Below are 16356 nucleotides of genomic sequence, written 5' to 3' on the forward strand. Positions count from 1 at the left end.
CCGGGTGTTGGTGTGCCGAGGCCAAAATTTTTTTGAGCGAATTGGGGCAACGTTTGAGGGAGGGAGGTCATGACCCTCGTTCCGGGTCATTCCTGATGCAGAGGCTGTCTATCGCGGTCCAGCGTGGCAACGCGGCGAGCGTGATGGGCACCTTTGCATCTGGAAGGGCGCGGGACGAGTTGTTTGATTGAGTTCTCGGTTGTGGCTTTATTTAGCTTAGTTTTAATTTAGTTTAATTTAGAGTTAATTTATTCATTTAATAATTGATCGAGTGTGTTTAGGTATAAGTTTTAATTTGTAATAGGTTTAGTAAAAAAAAAAATATGGAACTAGGTACCAATTACTGAAACATCCGCGGGTTGTGTCAGAAAGGCTAGAAAGTAATAAATGGTTCTATTTCTAGGTTCCAACTGGATAACGAGGAATACGTAGAATTTTCCAAAATGTCCGACGACCGCATAATCGGCACGAAGGGCGAGACGGCCACCATCTTCGACACCCGCACGGGAAGAGAACTGCTGACCCTCGCGCCGAGCATCTCGAACCAGTACGCCAAGAACAGAGCCACCTTCAACCCCACCGACGAGCTGGTGCTGTCAGGTACACACACGGACAGACAGACAGACAGACAGACAGACACCATCTCCAACCAGTACGCCAAGAACAGAGCCACCTTCAACCCCACCGACGAGTTGGTGCTGTCAGGTACACACACGGACAGACAGACAGACAGACAGACACCATCTCCAACCAGTACGCCAAAAACCTTCTCAATTCAAGATCTCACAATTTGATTTTGACGCTTTGAGCGTAAAAAATACAAAACCCTTTCTATCCGTAATTCCCCATTGTCTGAGGGGTAAATACGGACAACATCAGCGTTGGTCTCCGGTATTAACATGCAACAGTGTCCCCTAGCGGTTTATATATAAAGCTAATATCTTATTAAGAGTACTTTCTGATATGATATTCATATAGCGTGTATAACAATTCCAAAGCTTATAACAGGCAGGCAGGCACAGGTAGTTCAATTCAAAATATATGAAAATTACATGAAACCTCGCAAAAATACACATTATAATAGACGACACCTAACTTGAAGTAGGTTCGCAGCCTCCTCATCACTACCTACTACGGGAGTAAGGGCCGTCGTATCGCCCAAGACATGAACGTCCGCAATTGCCCGCTGTCCGGGATTATCCTACTCTCCCCTAACAAAGATCGGGATAATGAACTATAAGCTATATTTGGTGGAAATGGGATGAGATTAAAATGTGTATCTAGTTCAATGTTGACCTGTTCTTTTCTTGTTGTTGTTGTCTGTACATGTTCGTACATGTTTGTTTTGTGATCGTCACTTATAAAAAAACCGGGCAAGTGCGAATCGGACTCGCGCACGCAGGGTTCCGTACCATAATGCAAAAAAAGGCAAAAAAAAAATCGGTCACCCATCCAAGTACTGACCCCGCCCGACGTTGCTTAACTTTGGTCAAAAAACACGTTTATTGTATGGGAGCCCCACTTAAATCTTTATTTTATTCTGTTTTTATTTTATTTGTTGTTATAGCGGCAACAGAAATACATCATCATCAGTGAAAATTTCAACTGTCTAGCTATCACAGATCACGAGATACAGCCTGGTGACAGACGGACGGACGGACGGACGGACGGACAGCAGAGTCTTAGTAATAGGGTCCCGTTTTACCCTTTGGGTACGGTACCCTAAAAATCTTTTATCTTATCTGTATGTATGTTGTGTTGCAGACGGCGTGCTGTGGGACGTGAACTCCGGCAAGGAGATCCACAAGTTCGACAAGCTCAACCAGACGCACAGCGGCGTCTTCCATCCGAACTCACTAGAAGTAAGCATTGCTCATTGATTACTTTACTCACGCAAGCCCAGAGTTGCAATTACAGCGTCATCTATTGTTTACCCTTTCCGAGATCACGAAAGGGGCTATTCATAAATTACGTCATTTCAAATTAGGGGGGGGGGGTCTGGACATCGGATGACGGTAGCATGAAGTAGGAGGAAATGGGGTCATTTGAAGCATGATTTTTGGATGATTATAGGGGGGGGGGGGTCAAAAATCGATGACGTAATTTATGGACAGCCCCAAAGGGTAAACAATAGGGTAAGAAAGTGTAAACAAACTCTGTACTTCAATGCTTCTTTTATGGCCTTGCACCTGCGACAACATTTAAGCAAATCCAATTTTACGTTTTGAATTAATACGTGTCAGTAAAATGGTTTTTTCATCCCACCTATTCGGAAAAGGGCTTTTTCTTCGCTGCTAGGAGGGATCAAAGTAACACTTTTCTGTTCTAGGATTATTATCAGTTTTTCCATACTAGTTTTTTAGCTTATATAATTTTTTAAACATCATAAGTTTATAGGTGATGTGAAAAGCAGTATGTGTCACATGGTAGAAAAATTATTTCCATCTTGGGCGTAACACACTTGAATCCCTCACTACGCTCAGGATTCTATAATAGAATCCTTCGCTTCGTTTAGGATTCAATCTACGCCCTCACCGTAAATATGTAATTTTGCTACCTTGTGACACAATCTAGGTACTATTTATACTAACAAAGCTAAAACGCAATTGTGATAAATACTATCAGAAGTATTAGAACAAATTTAATTATTTTCCGAAAATTCATTGAATTCAATTCAATTTTTAAATTCATTGAAAATTTTTCATTGAATGTACCTACAAATAATGTTTATGAATAAATGATTTTCCGAAAATATTTTAATTTGTTTTTATTTGAAGTAGATACTACTACGACGACTTGTGATTAATACTTACATGTATAACTTTTTGTTGTTACAGGTAATATCAAATACAGAAGTATGGGATTTAAGGACATTCCATCTACTTAGGACAGTGCCAACTTTAGATAAATCAGAGGTGAGTCTAAATTTATTATTTATCACGCCACTGTTCGGAAATGTGGCAATAGATGGTCTAAAACCAAGCTGGAAAGTAGGCAATGCTGTAGCACCTGAACCACCACTACTACAATGTTTCATTGTTATCATCATCTGTCATAGGTGACAGTTCGCTACAGCAATGAGTATAATTTAAAACATAAAAATCAATAAAAGCATATATATTGCGCAACTTTTTCCTTCAAAAATAGAATTAGGTTATTCATAGAACCAATTTCTTGTTTAAAAAAAAAGAAATGTCAAAACCATTCACTTAATTTTTTTAACAATTATCCATTCAGTTCACGCTTAAGGCGTTTTTTACTTTTGTAGCTGTTTGTGTTTTTTTTAGCAAAAACGCTTCTAAGTTTAGAGTCGGTTTGAAGCAAATAACAGAAAAACGCCTCTTAAAAGTAATAAAAAAGTAAAAAACCGGGCAAGTGCGAGTCGGACTCGCGCACGAAGGGTTCCGTACCATAAAGCAAAAAAAAAAACGGAAAAAATGCAAAAAGGTCAAAAATCACGTTTGCTGTATGGGAGCCCCACTTAAATCTTTATTTTATTCTGTTTTTAGTATTTGTTGTTATAGCGGCAACAGAAATACATCATCTGTGAAAATTTCAACTGTCTAGCTATAACGGTTCGTGAGATACAGCCTGGTGACAGACAGACGGACGGACGGACGGACGGACAGCGAAGTCTTAGTAATAGGATCCCGTTTTACCCTTTGGGTACGGAACCCTAAAAAAGGCGGGACCTGAAAATACTAGTTCTTCTAGTGAAGAAAATGTTATTCTTACGCTGACGCCTGTCGCCTACCGAAATTCAAGAGACAGTACAGGCAGTGGCTAGTAATTTGCTACCAGAGAAATCGCGAGCTAGTACTTATAGTATAGTTATGCAAATGTTTTCTTATTTCCTCGCAGCAGTCGTGAAAAGCACTATGTAATGCCTCGGCCGGAAACGCTAAATATGGCTCAAACGCACTCGTCCATCTTTTAGCGGTTTTCCGACCTCTTCTACAATGTACTATAGTTACGGCGTTTTAAACTTGTCAATACGTCAAAGAAAAATTACATTCATGAAAGGGTTTTCAATAATGTAATTTTTTTTGACGTGATAACGTCTTATAAATCGATGAACACCGCTAGCATGCACGAAAAAGTGTCACGTTGTGGACAAATCTCCATGGTAACGTTGTGGACGGATCTCCATGGTAACGTTACGGCCACGTTTTCTTATGACGTTATCACGCATAATTATCGTCCGTAACCCGACTTTACAGACAACCATATTTTTTTAATTGTATTATTACGTGTCCTCTGCACCTCACACGAGAGATTGTGCGATGACGCACACGTGTCGTTGTTGGCATTGACGTGTACTTGTGGTGTGGCAGGTGATCTTCAACCCGACGGTGTCGGCGCTGTACGCCGTGTGCTCCGACCAGGACTCGGAGGAGCGCAGCCAGTTCGACACCAGCTTCAAGACGCTCGACCCCTTCGACTACTCCAGCATAGGTAAAAACCGGGCAAGTGCGAGTCGGACTCGCGCACGAAGGGTTCCGTGCCATAATGCAAAAAAAAAAACAAAAAAAAGCAAAAAAAAACGGTCACCCATCCAAGTACTGACCACCCGACGTTGCTTAACTTTGGCCAAAAATCACGTTTGTTGTATGGGAGCCCCATTCAAATCTTTATTTTATTCTGTTTTTAGTATTTGTTGTTATAGCGGCAACAGAAATACATCATCTGTGAAAATTTCAACTGTCTAGCTATCACGGTTCGTGAGATACAGCCTGGTGACAGACGGACGGACGGACGGACGGACGGACAGCGAAGTCTTAGTAATAGGGTCCCGTTTTACCCTTTGGGTACGGAACCCTAAAAAAGCATAATGTGATTTTTCATTCGTTCACATTACCATTTCTCTAACTTTAGCAATGTGTAAAATCGCAATAAAATAAAGTAGGTATATAATATAAATGTATCGTCAAGTACCGATACATTAAAAATTTCTTCTACGGGGTTTAAAATGCTTCAATTCTTATTTACAGGTTGTATTTGTAGTGTATACTTTCGGTATTTGTTAACATATTTGGTTTACATTCGGCATTTCTAAAATTTCAATATGTGATACAAATTAAATAGCGATAAATAAATAAATATTAAAAATGGTTTAGCCTCATTACTACAGTTACTTACTTACTTACTTACTTAGGGGTCATCCATTAATTACGTCACACGAATTTCTAGGTTTTTTGACCCCTCCCCCCTCCTTGTCACACTTGGTCACATTTGGCAAACCCCTCCCCCCTAGTGTGACGTCACATTTTTTCTACGAAATCGCCAAATCGAATTAAGTAAGTACCTAAGTATTATTAAGAGCGCTCTTACAAGAAAAGTCGAAATAATGCAAAATTGATGATACTAGTCGACGAAATTCAGGACTTTGTGCTCCTTATTAGAAACAATGAGTACTTGTTCCAGTAAAAGCGTCTTCTTATCTTTTTAAATATCGTTGTAAATATTAGAAAAAGGACTTATTAAATAAGTAATGAATTTTTTTCTGATGGTCGTTTCCGAAAAACCGCGTGAAGCACTGAACGGCAAGCTTTTATTTGGAAATGTTGAGAAGTTTTCTCTGCTAAACCTGGCTATTTTGTATTACTAATACCCTGTACTTTAAGCATATCAAACGATATTTTTCCTACATACCTTTGAGAAAGAGAAAATCAAAGTAAAACGAACTCAATTTTCTCTCCGAAACAAGTGTCAATTTCTACGAAAATCTACTTAATATCGAAGTCATTTTCATACTCAAGCAATCTGCAACGTTTGCTTATACTGTTGGTATACATTAGTGTTTATGAAATTCTACTATAATTTTTTGGCAATTTTTTGAAAACTACTCTATATTACCGATGACGCGCGCTCACCAGCTCAGTGCCGCGGCAGAGCTTGTACAGGCAGGACGTGTGTCGGTCGGCTCCGCACATTTTCAACGGCGACGACGAGGTTTTTTATCATTGTGTGCGGCGGGCGCCGTGTAAAACGCTATACTGTGTGCGTGTAAACCGCAACGAGAGACTTTGATCCTAGCACTGTTTTTATAGTATTATAATTTATAATGGTACAGTTTAATAAACTACCGGACAGGATTAAAAATATTTGAAACGACCTGACATTCTATATGTATTTATTTGACTCAAGATAGTACTCAGGGTCTGATGATGGAGCCGGAAGGTGGTCACCGGTACCAATCAACCATGCAACTAAACCACTTCGTGTTTGGGCACGTTTGATTCGGCTCAACAAGATCTTTGACTCAGGGTCTGATGATGGAGCCGGAAGGTGGTCACCAGTACCAGTCAACCATGCAACTAAACCACTTCGTGTTTGGGCTCGTTTGATTCGTCACAACAAGATCTTTGACACAAGATAGTACTCAGGGTCTGATGATGGAGCCGAAAGGTGGTCACCGGTGCCAATCAACCAGGCAACTAAACCACTTCGTGTTTGGGCTCGTTTGATTCGGCTCAACAAGATCTTTGACTTAAGATAGTACTCAGGGTCTGATGATGGAGCCGGAAGGTGGTCACCAGTACCAATCAACCATGCAACTAAACCACTTCGTGTTTAGGCTCGTTTTATTCGTCTCAACAAGATCTTTGACACAAGATAGTACTCAGGGTCTGATGATGGAGCCGGAAGGTGGTCACCGGTACCAATCAACCATGCAACTAAACCACTTCGTGTTTAGGCTCGTTTTATTCGTCTTAACAAGATCTTTGACACAAGATAGTACTCAGGGTCTGATGATGGAGCCGGAATTTGGTCACCGGTACTAATCAACCATGCAACTAAACCATTTCGTGTTTGGGCTCGTTTGATTCGTCTCAACAAGATCTTTGACACAAGATGGTACTCAGGGTCTGATGATGGAGCCGGAAGGTGGTCACCGGTACCAATCAACCATGCAACAAAACCACTTCGTGTTTGGGCTCGTTTGATTCGTCTCAACAAGATCTTTGACACAAGATAGTACTCAGGGTCTGATGATGGAGCCGGAATGTGGTCACCGGTACTAATCAACCATGCAACTAAACCAATTCGTGTTTGGGCTCGTTTGATTCGTCTCAACAAGATCTTTGACACAAGATAGTACTCAGGGTCTGATGATGGAGCTGGAAGGTGGTCACCGGTACCAATCAACCATGCAACTAAACCACTTCGTGTTTAGGCTCGTTTTATTCGTCTTAACAAGATCTTTGACACAAGATAGTACTCAGGGTCTGATGATGGAGCCGGAATGTGGTCACCGGTACTAATCAACCATGCAACTAAACCAATTCGTGTTTGGGCTCGTTTGATTCGTCTCAACAAGATCTTTGACACAAGATAGTACTCAGGGTCTGATGATGGAGTTGGAAGGTGGTCACCGGTACCAATCAACCATGCAACTAAACCACTTCGTGTTTAGGCTCGTTTTATTCGTCTCAACAAGATCTTTGACACAAGATAGTACTCAGGGTCTGATGATGGAGCCGGAAGGTGGTCACCGGTACCAATCAACCATGCAACTAAACCACTTCGTGTTTAGGCTCGTTTTATTCGTCTTAACAAGATCTTTGACACAAGATAATAATCAGGGTCTGATGATGGAGCCGGAAGGTGGTCACCGGTACCAATCAACCATGCAACAAAACCACTTCGTGTTTGGGCTCGTTTGATTCGTCTCAACAAGATCTTTGACACAAGATAGTACTCAGGGTCTGATGATGGAGCCGGAAGGTGGTCACCGGTACCAATCAACCATGCAACTAAACCACTTCGTGTTTAGGCTCGTTTTATTCGTCTCAACAAGATCTTTGACACAAGATAGTACTCAGGGTCTGATGATGGAGCCGGAAGATTGGATAATTGGATTTTCGTACCTTATATACTGAAATGAACTTTGTTCACCTATAAATAGAAATCAAATTAAGTGGCCAGTAATTAGGGGGTGGCTGGTAGTTGGCGATGTACCCTATATGTTAACTATTTAATGACGTATAAAATGTAAATTTTATGAATAAATAATTGAAATTGAAATTGAAATTGAAGGTGGTCACCGGTACCAATCAACCGTGCAATGAAACCACTTCGTGTTTAGGCTCGTTTTATTCGTCTCAACAAGATCTTTGACACAAGATAGTACTCAGGGTCTGATGATGGAGCCGGAAGGTGGTCACCGGTACCAATCAACCATACAACTAAACCACTTCGTGTTTGGGCTCGTTTGATTAGTCTCAACAAGATCTTTGACACTGAAGATACACAAGGTTTGATTATGGAACTGAAAGGTGGCCATGGGTACCAGTCTATCATGTAACTGAACTACTTCGTGTTTAGGCACGTTTTATTCATCTCAACAAGATCTTTGACACAAGAAAGTACTCAGGATCTGATGATGGAGCTCGAAGGTGGCGACGGGTACCTGTCTATCACATAACTGAACCACTTCGTGTTTGGGCTCCGTGTTTGGGCTTCGTGTTTGGTTTATCACCTAGTGTCAAAGATCTTTTTGAGACGAATCAAACGAGCCTAAACACGAAGTGGTTTAGTTGCATGGTTGATTGGTACCGGTGACCACCTTCCAGCTCCATCATCAGACTCTGAGTATCACCTAGTGTCAAAGATCTTGTTGAGACTAATCAAACGAGCCTAAACATGAAGTGGTTTAGTTGCATGGTTGATTGGTACCGGTGGCCACCTTCCGGCTCCATCATCAGACTCTGAGTATCACCTAGTGTCAAAGATCTTGTTGAGACTAGTCAAACGAGCCTAAACATGAAGTGGTTTAGTTGCATGGTTGATTGGTACCGGTAACCAACTTCCAGCTCCATCATCAGACTCTGAGTATCACCTATATAGTGTCAAAGATCTTGTTGAGATGAATAAAACGAGCCTAAACACGATGTGGTTTAGTTTTATGGTTGATTGGTAATGGTGACCACCTTCCAGCTCCATCATCAGACCCTGAGTACTGTCTTGTGTCAAAGATCTTGTTGAGACGAATCAAACGAGCCCAAACACGAAATTGTTTAGTTACATGAGAGACTGGTACCCGTGACCACCTTCCAGCTCCATCATCAGACCCTGTGTATCTTCAGTGTCAAAGATCTTGTTTAGACGAATCAAACGAGCCCAAACACGAAGTGGTTTAGTTACATGATAGACTGGTACCCGTGGCCACCTTCCAGCTCCATCATCAGACCCTGTGTATCTTCAGTTTCTTGTAACTTGTTTCTTGTAAATAAGCGAGTACCTATAATTTCTTTCGAGTAATATACGTTCATAAGTACGAGTATGGGGCTATTCATAAATTACGTCGTTTCAAATGGGAGGAGGGGGGGAGGGGGTCATGGACATCGGATGATGGTAGCATGACGTAGGAGGAAACAGAGTCATCCGAAGCATGATTTTTGGATGATTTGAGGGATGGGGGGGTCAAAAATAGACGACGTAATTTATGAACAGCCCCTATGTACATTTGCACTGCATTTAGTATTTTCGTACTGCATTTAGTATTTTCGTACTTACCAAATAACAGTTTTAGGACTTTATAAGTTAAGTACACAGTTAGTGTTGTTATGGTTGATTTCAATATGCTTCGCGAAGGATCAAGAATGTTTAATCCATCATTGTAGTGCGAGTGTGGTAGAAGGGATCGGAATACTGAGCTCGCACGGCCTGCCGCAGCGCGTAAAATACCTAAACTCGCTCAACCCCGAAATGTAATAGCACTCTTAATATTTTATCAAAATATTTTTGACGATATAAATATTAGTAATTTTATAACCCAAAACTGCTTAGGAAAGAAAATTAAACGAATAAAAACGATTATCGTTTTAAAAACTTGTTATATAAATGTACAGCGAATAAAATAATTTCAATAAATTTTCGGTTACTGATGAAGTTAAAGTGACTTCACAAAGTTTGTGTTTCCCCCCTCCCCCATGTCACAATATGTCACATTTTCTTGACCCCCTCCCTCCCCCTAAACGTGTGATGTAATTAATGGATGACCCCTTACTCCTCTGGCGCAGCGACCCGAAGTGTGTCTTGGCCTCATTACTAGAGTTAGACCAAGAAAAGTCTACAGCGATTTTGATAACCCACGCAGTGCCAGTGTTATTTTAAACGTCAAAATTCACACTTACACTGCGTGGGCTATCAAAATCACTGCAGAATTTTCTTGGTCTAACTCTAATTGATGATAATGGTTTATGCTGTTTGTTCGACAGCGACGATCGATGTGAAGCGCAACATCTACGCGCTGAGCGTGAACCGGTGGGGCACGCAGATCAGCGTGGTCGAGAACATGGGCGACTTCGACCAGATGCAGGAGTCGGCCGTCAAGATATACGACGTGGGCCGCAAGCGGGACCACGACGACGACGCGGTGAGTGCAGCGCCGAGAACGACCCGCGGCGTGGACATGGCCACATCGACCAGATACATGATGCGTATTGCTCAAACACCTAAGAAGTCCCTGTATGGGGTCCCATACATTCCACGACACTTCTCTTTCTGAACAAACTCTAAGATAGAAGTAATACTAGTGCTCGACGCTGCACTAGTATTCGATATGGGCATTTTATGTCAAAGTATTATAGGTTAAATTTGAACGGCGAAGATTTTTCTGCATTCAAATTTAATCCTTGTCACTTTGACATAAAGTGCCCACCATGTCGAATACTAGTGCAGCGTCGAGCACTAGTACTTCTACCTTATGTGATATTGATATTGTGCAAATTGTGGCGGAAGTAACAGTGAGGGAAATGAACAATACTATTGTGTGTGTGTGTGTGCAGGAGGAGGAGGAGGAGGAGGAGATGGCGGGCGGCTCCGAGAACGACGACAACTCCGACTCCGGTTCCGGCGACGACGAAGGTCAGTACTATACTTTATCACGTCACTTATACGGAAAAGGGCTTTTTCTTCCCTGCTAGGAGGGATCAAAGTGGCACTTTTCTGTTCTAGGGCACTATTTGATTATACGAAATTCTAGCGGAATAGGAATATACTACTTAACATTAATACGTTAAATATTGTAAGAAAATTTCATACAGTTCGACCTAGTACCACGGCAAGCTCGATATGGTGTGTTGTTTAAACAGTAACTAAAAGGTTTAGATGTGTTTGGCCCGATAGTTGACTGGTAGAGAATACCATAAGGCATTAAGTCCGCCATTTGTACATTATTTTTATGTTTTGTGCAATATTGTTTAAATAAAAATGTAAATAAATAAAAGACAACTTGAAAACGTATGAGTTTTGACCCGTGGTTGACTGGACTTAAATCATTGCTAATGACTCGTGGAATAACGCCTTTCACGGAATACGGCGAATTTCCAATCACGCTGTATAGAAAACATCGAATCTTCGAATGGATGACGACCGCTTGCCTAAAGCTGTCCTCTACTCTGAGTTGGCAGTGGGTAAGGCCCCCCCCACATCTGGCGTCTTTCGAGCGTCGGCGTCTGTCGGCGTCGGTCCAGCGCTATGGAAAATGACGTCGCTGCGCAGTTGCGTCGACGCTGCGTCGACGTTGCGTCGTCGTCGGCCATAGAATTGTAGCCGCCGACGCTCGAAAGACGCCATATGTGGGGGGGCCCTAAGCGGAAGCACGGTGGTCAGCACCTGCGCTACAAGGACGTGCTCAAACGGCATCTGAGCGCTTGCGCCATCGACCCTGAGCATTGGGAGGAGCTTTCTGGAAGAAGGTCATCTTGGCGTTCTACCATCCATAACGGTGTCAAAATGTTTGAGGATAACCGCCTCACAAGCTTAGACACAAAACGCCAATTACGGAAAGAGAGACCTAAGCCCTCCTACGTATACACGCTCAACGAAGCTGGCCAACTTTATTGTCACACGTGCAATAGAGTGTTTAAGACCAAGTTCAGCCTGGCCAGCCACATAAGGGCTCACGCTAGACAGCGTCCATGATGTTTATCTGGGGTCGCCGTCATCGAAAACGATGAGGAGGACTATATATAGAAAACATCCATAACTTTGGAATAAATATTTTTGATGAACACACAAATAAATGCCCGCACCAAGGTTCGAACCCGGAGCCTCCTGTTTCGTAAGCAGGGTCACTTAACGATTTTTCTCATAATATGTAATGTGTCCAGCTTCCAACCTGCTCCGCAACGCGGTGATGGAACTAGCCGGCGGGAGCTCCGGCGAGAGCAGCCACGACGACAACGACCGCCCGCGGCGACGCCGCCGCCAGCGCCGGAGACGGGTGAGTACCTACGCTGTGTTACCTTAAACAACGGTTTTCCTAGGATAGCGGTGCCGTCATATAGCGGCCGTCTCCATACTATAGTTCATCTTTTTTTAGCATTAGAAAAAAGTTAAACAATCTTGATGTGTCTTTTAATTGAAAAACAGATTTTAAAAATAAGTTACGGCAAATATGTAACAATTATGAATCTAATACGATCATTTATATTCTTCTGCTTGCATAAGTAATAGTTACTGATTTTTAAAAAGCGTTTTTCAATTAAAAGACATGGCCAGATCGCTTACCTTCTTGCAAGTTCTTTCTAATGCTAAAAAAAAATGACGCTTTATAACGGCACCGCTATCCTAGAAAACCAGAACATAACGGCTCGGCCAAGACATTGCGCGACTGGCGACGGCGGCAACCATAGACGGGACTAAAGGTCTGATCGCTGTATCTCGCTCCTATGGTTACCGCTGCCGCCAGCGGCGGAGACGGGTGAGTGCGCTGTGCTACTTTAACACATACATTGCCACTAACAATAAGTGCTACGGGTTACGCTCGCAGCGCGTAGTCACGGTTTCGCCGTATGTAGCGCGTAGTCGCTACGAACAGTGTACCCGACAATCGGGTTCTTGAAACTGAATGTGTTTAAGGCATAGAGCAATATACATTAATTAAGAGTGGTAACTCCATACAACAGTTTTCTTACCAAAACGCGCGTTATTTCGTAGTCGACGTCTAGCGTCAAGTAGCGGAATTTATCAGTACTGCTAGTTGACAGTAGATGTCACGGCGAACGATAACTCCAATGCTTAACAGTTTTCAGCTAATATTGTAACCGAATTAACTGATAACTTAACATTTTTCTTCAGTATCTACACTTGTGACATGGTGTCAAGTGTGTAGCTGTGTTTTAAGCGCCTATTGTATAATTAATTATTTAAGTTCTGCAGGATAGAGTACCGGGATAAACCATTCTGGTTTAACGATGCTTTTGGATCAAAATATTATGTAATTGTCATTTATCTCTAATAAATAAAAATAAATAATAAAATAGGGGTACTGATACTTACGCTACATGACGTTAGATGTCGACTACGAAATAACTCGCGTTTTGGCAAGAAAACTGTTGTATGGTTATCACTACCGCTCTTTGTTTACTTATATATCTCTATGATCTATAGACAAGTAGTAATTTTGGTTGCTTAAAATATAATTCCAATTATTTTTTTAATTCTAATAAACCCCCATAGTAGGGATGTTTATTATATCAACTAACCCGTACTACACATAAAAAAAATTGAAAGTTTGTTTTAAATTTGATAGCTGTCAATAGAGTTTAATATTATATCCGCCATAAATGGCTTCGTATGTGGTAAAGGGTTAAAAAAATGTATAAATGTAGCATATTTACATATGTAAGTACAATTAACCTAGTTTATAAGCAACAGACTAACAAATGTGGACTGTATTTGTCTGAATAAAGAAATTATTTATTATTTATAATTCAAAAAAGACAGCGAATAAAAGTTGTACCTACTCTAAGACATTAGCCCCAGCTACTCGCCGCTAGATGGCGCTATAGGTTTCATCTCTCCCGTTTACATGCGTTTACTAACTTGACCCACGTTTCCAGCCGACAGATGGCGGCAGCAGCGACAGCGACGACGACGACGTGCGCCTCGACGACATCATCCAGTTCGAGCTCGACTAGCAAACAATACACGTGTTCACTTTACTGCCTGACGCCTTTCATTTACTACCCTTTTCCGTACTTTACTACACAGTACAGCGCCAGCTACTCGCCGCTAGATGGTGCCACTAGCTTGTACTTCTGTGTGTTAATTTCCTCCATAGTCATAGAGAAATATAGTAAGACAAGAGTGCTCACTCCATATATAAGTTTTGGTAGTTTTGGTATTTTCATAGTCGACATCTAGCATCGAGTAGCGGAATTATCAGTATTTTAAGTAGCAGTAGTAGTACTGTCAAGTGACGATAGATAGAAGTTGAACTTAAGAGTTTGCGATTGCGTTACGACATGCATGGAAATGGACGACGCTAAAATGAAACTACGATTTTATAACGCCCTCTGTTGTACATAATATAGATATAAGCGCCCTCTTGTAGAACTACTTCTGATCTATGTTTGTGTCAAGTTATAATACTACGACTACTCGTCAACAGATGGCACTTTTAATGTATCCATAAACATTTTTTCGTATGTTTTCACTACTCGATAATAGATGGCTTCTTGTCATTCATTTTCATTGAAGGAAAATATGATGGCAGTAAATTTACTGTGGCTTCATAATTTACTTTGACAATCCGCCTCTATTTCAAATTCTCTTTGGTTGTAATTGTAACCACCTCACCTTGACCTCCATAATGTTGATGTTTTTGCTTCATCGGGAATTCAGAATTAAACACGTTTGTTATTGTATTATGTTCATTTAATGCACTTTATTATTATTTCGTATCATAAATAATATGTTTGGTATATCACAATTTGTTTGTTCGTTACTCGCCGAAATACGTAAATACATTTAGGTACAGTCAGCAGCAGAAGTTGCTAAGCGGGCGAGGTGTTCAAAGTTTCCTTGACGCGCTCTTATTCTCTTGACAATAAACTTGTGATAAGATTATTTTGAACACCTCGCCCGCTTAGCAACTATTGCTGCTGACTGTATACTTAAGTAAGAAAAATAAAATAAGTAGCTACTGTTTACATAGAGTTCTATAAAAATCTTAAAAACTACGTTTGATACAATATTTAAATGTACAGTTTTTGATGAAAACAAAAAGTAAATTTTCTTTTCCGTTATTTATCTATACGGATGCTATATCAACCGTCCATCCGCTCCATGCTTTTCTAAAAGTCTTAGTAAGTATAAGTTCTTGACCAAATAAATTGGTTTTTGAAAGGATTGATGTTATACAGGATGTTTGGTACATCGTTTGCCAACTTAAAACGGCAGATAGATTGAGTCATTTGCTATCTACTATGTACCAAACATCCTGTATATTTTTTTAAGAAAAACTTGGATATTAGAAGTGTTTTGTTGGCAGGCATAGTGACGAGAAATCATGTATAAAATTAACTGTTACCGACTAGGAGACTCGCCTCAACATGGCACTTGTTCTATTCACCCAACGCAAGGATCGTGCTACGTAATGACATAGAGAAAAAAAACATAGAGTGCTCACTCTATACATCAGTTTTAGTACCGGAAGTACCGGAACGGAACTCAATTTTTAACTCCTTCTGCTTTTAATATTAGTTGTAAATTGTTGTTCAATACAATTTTCGTGAGTCGCGACCCTAGAGAATTCTAGTATCAAGTAGCGGTACTGATAATTCCGCTACTCGATGCTAGATGTCGACTACGAAAATAATAGTCGTTTCGGTATCAAAACTGATGTATGGAGTGAGCACTCTATGTATTTTCTTCTCTATGGCAATGATTACATATATTAGTAACACATTGATTCTGATTCACAGATACTGACACGAGATTTTTATTAAACCACTTTTGGTATACGCTATCAAAGCGCATAACTACCTTCCAGTGTGTACTGTTGGATATGTTGTCACATCGCGCTTAAAAGTTGTCTACAAGAAAACATTCAGTGCCAGTTTCTGTGAAACGTCTATCTTTACACGTACAATTTTATACCAATACAAAGCTCCGGAAATTGTCTACGGTCTAGAGTTATGTATGTACATGTACACTACGATAAATACACTATTATTGTCTATGCTTAGTTTGACCGCGATCTTCAGTAAATCCACGATACCCCTTATAAGTATTATTGTGAGCGGAAATATCTCTCATATGAAGAGTAAAAAGCAGAGTGTAAACACTCGCTGCGCTTTTTGGATTTTCTACGAAATACATTATTGTAGGTACATAGGTATATCGTATACCACTCTATTTCTTTAGGATTGCATAATACCATGTTAGCGAATAAATGAGAAACACCACGTAGTGTGATGTCTTGGCTTAGAGTTGTCCTCTCCTGAGCTGTGAGCGCAAACCTTCCTAACATCACTTTCGATGCTACTTATTTAATAAACATATTACATTTAAAATTACAAATCGCTGCTATTACGGATTTAAACTCGGCAATTCCCTGCC

The 16356-nt window shown here is 40.8% G+C and overlaps 1 protein-coding gene across 1 annotated transcript in view; it reads left to right on the forward strand.

Annotated features, from left to right (window-relative positions):
• Nucleotides 1–13960, forward strand: part of LOC134676299 (protein mahjong) — a 68015-nt gene extending 54055 nt beyond the window's left edge. Inside the window, exons 27-34 of the mRNA XM_063534674.1 lie at nucleotides 404–600; nucleotides 1765–1862; nucleotides 2838–2915; nucleotides 4335–4455; nucleotides 10224–10381; nucleotides 10794–10872; nucleotides 12120–12232; nucleotides 13854–13960. Coding sequence (XP_063390744.1) covers nucleotides 404–600; nucleotides 1765–1862; nucleotides 2838–2915; nucleotides 4335–4455; nucleotides 10224–10381; nucleotides 10794–10872; nucleotides 12120–12232; nucleotides 13854–13931 — 922 coding nt within the window. The 3' untranslated portion in view covers nucleotides 13932–13960. The remainder of the gene's footprint in view (nucleotides 1–403; nucleotides 601–1764; nucleotides 1863–2837; nucleotides 2916–4334; nucleotides 4456–10223; nucleotides 10382–10793; nucleotides 10873–12119; nucleotides 12233–13853) is intronic.
• The last annotated feature ends 2396 nt before the right edge of the window (nucleotides 13961–16356 follow it).

The sequence above is a fragment of the Cydia fagiglandana genome, chromosome 24, assembly GCF_963556715.1.
Source record: "Cydia fagiglandana chromosome 24, ilCydFagi1.1, whole genome shotgun sequence".
In the NCBI taxonomy this organism is placed as follows: domain Eukaryota; kingdom Metazoa; phylum Arthropoda; class Insecta; order Lepidoptera; family Tortricidae; genus Cydia; species Cydia fagiglandana.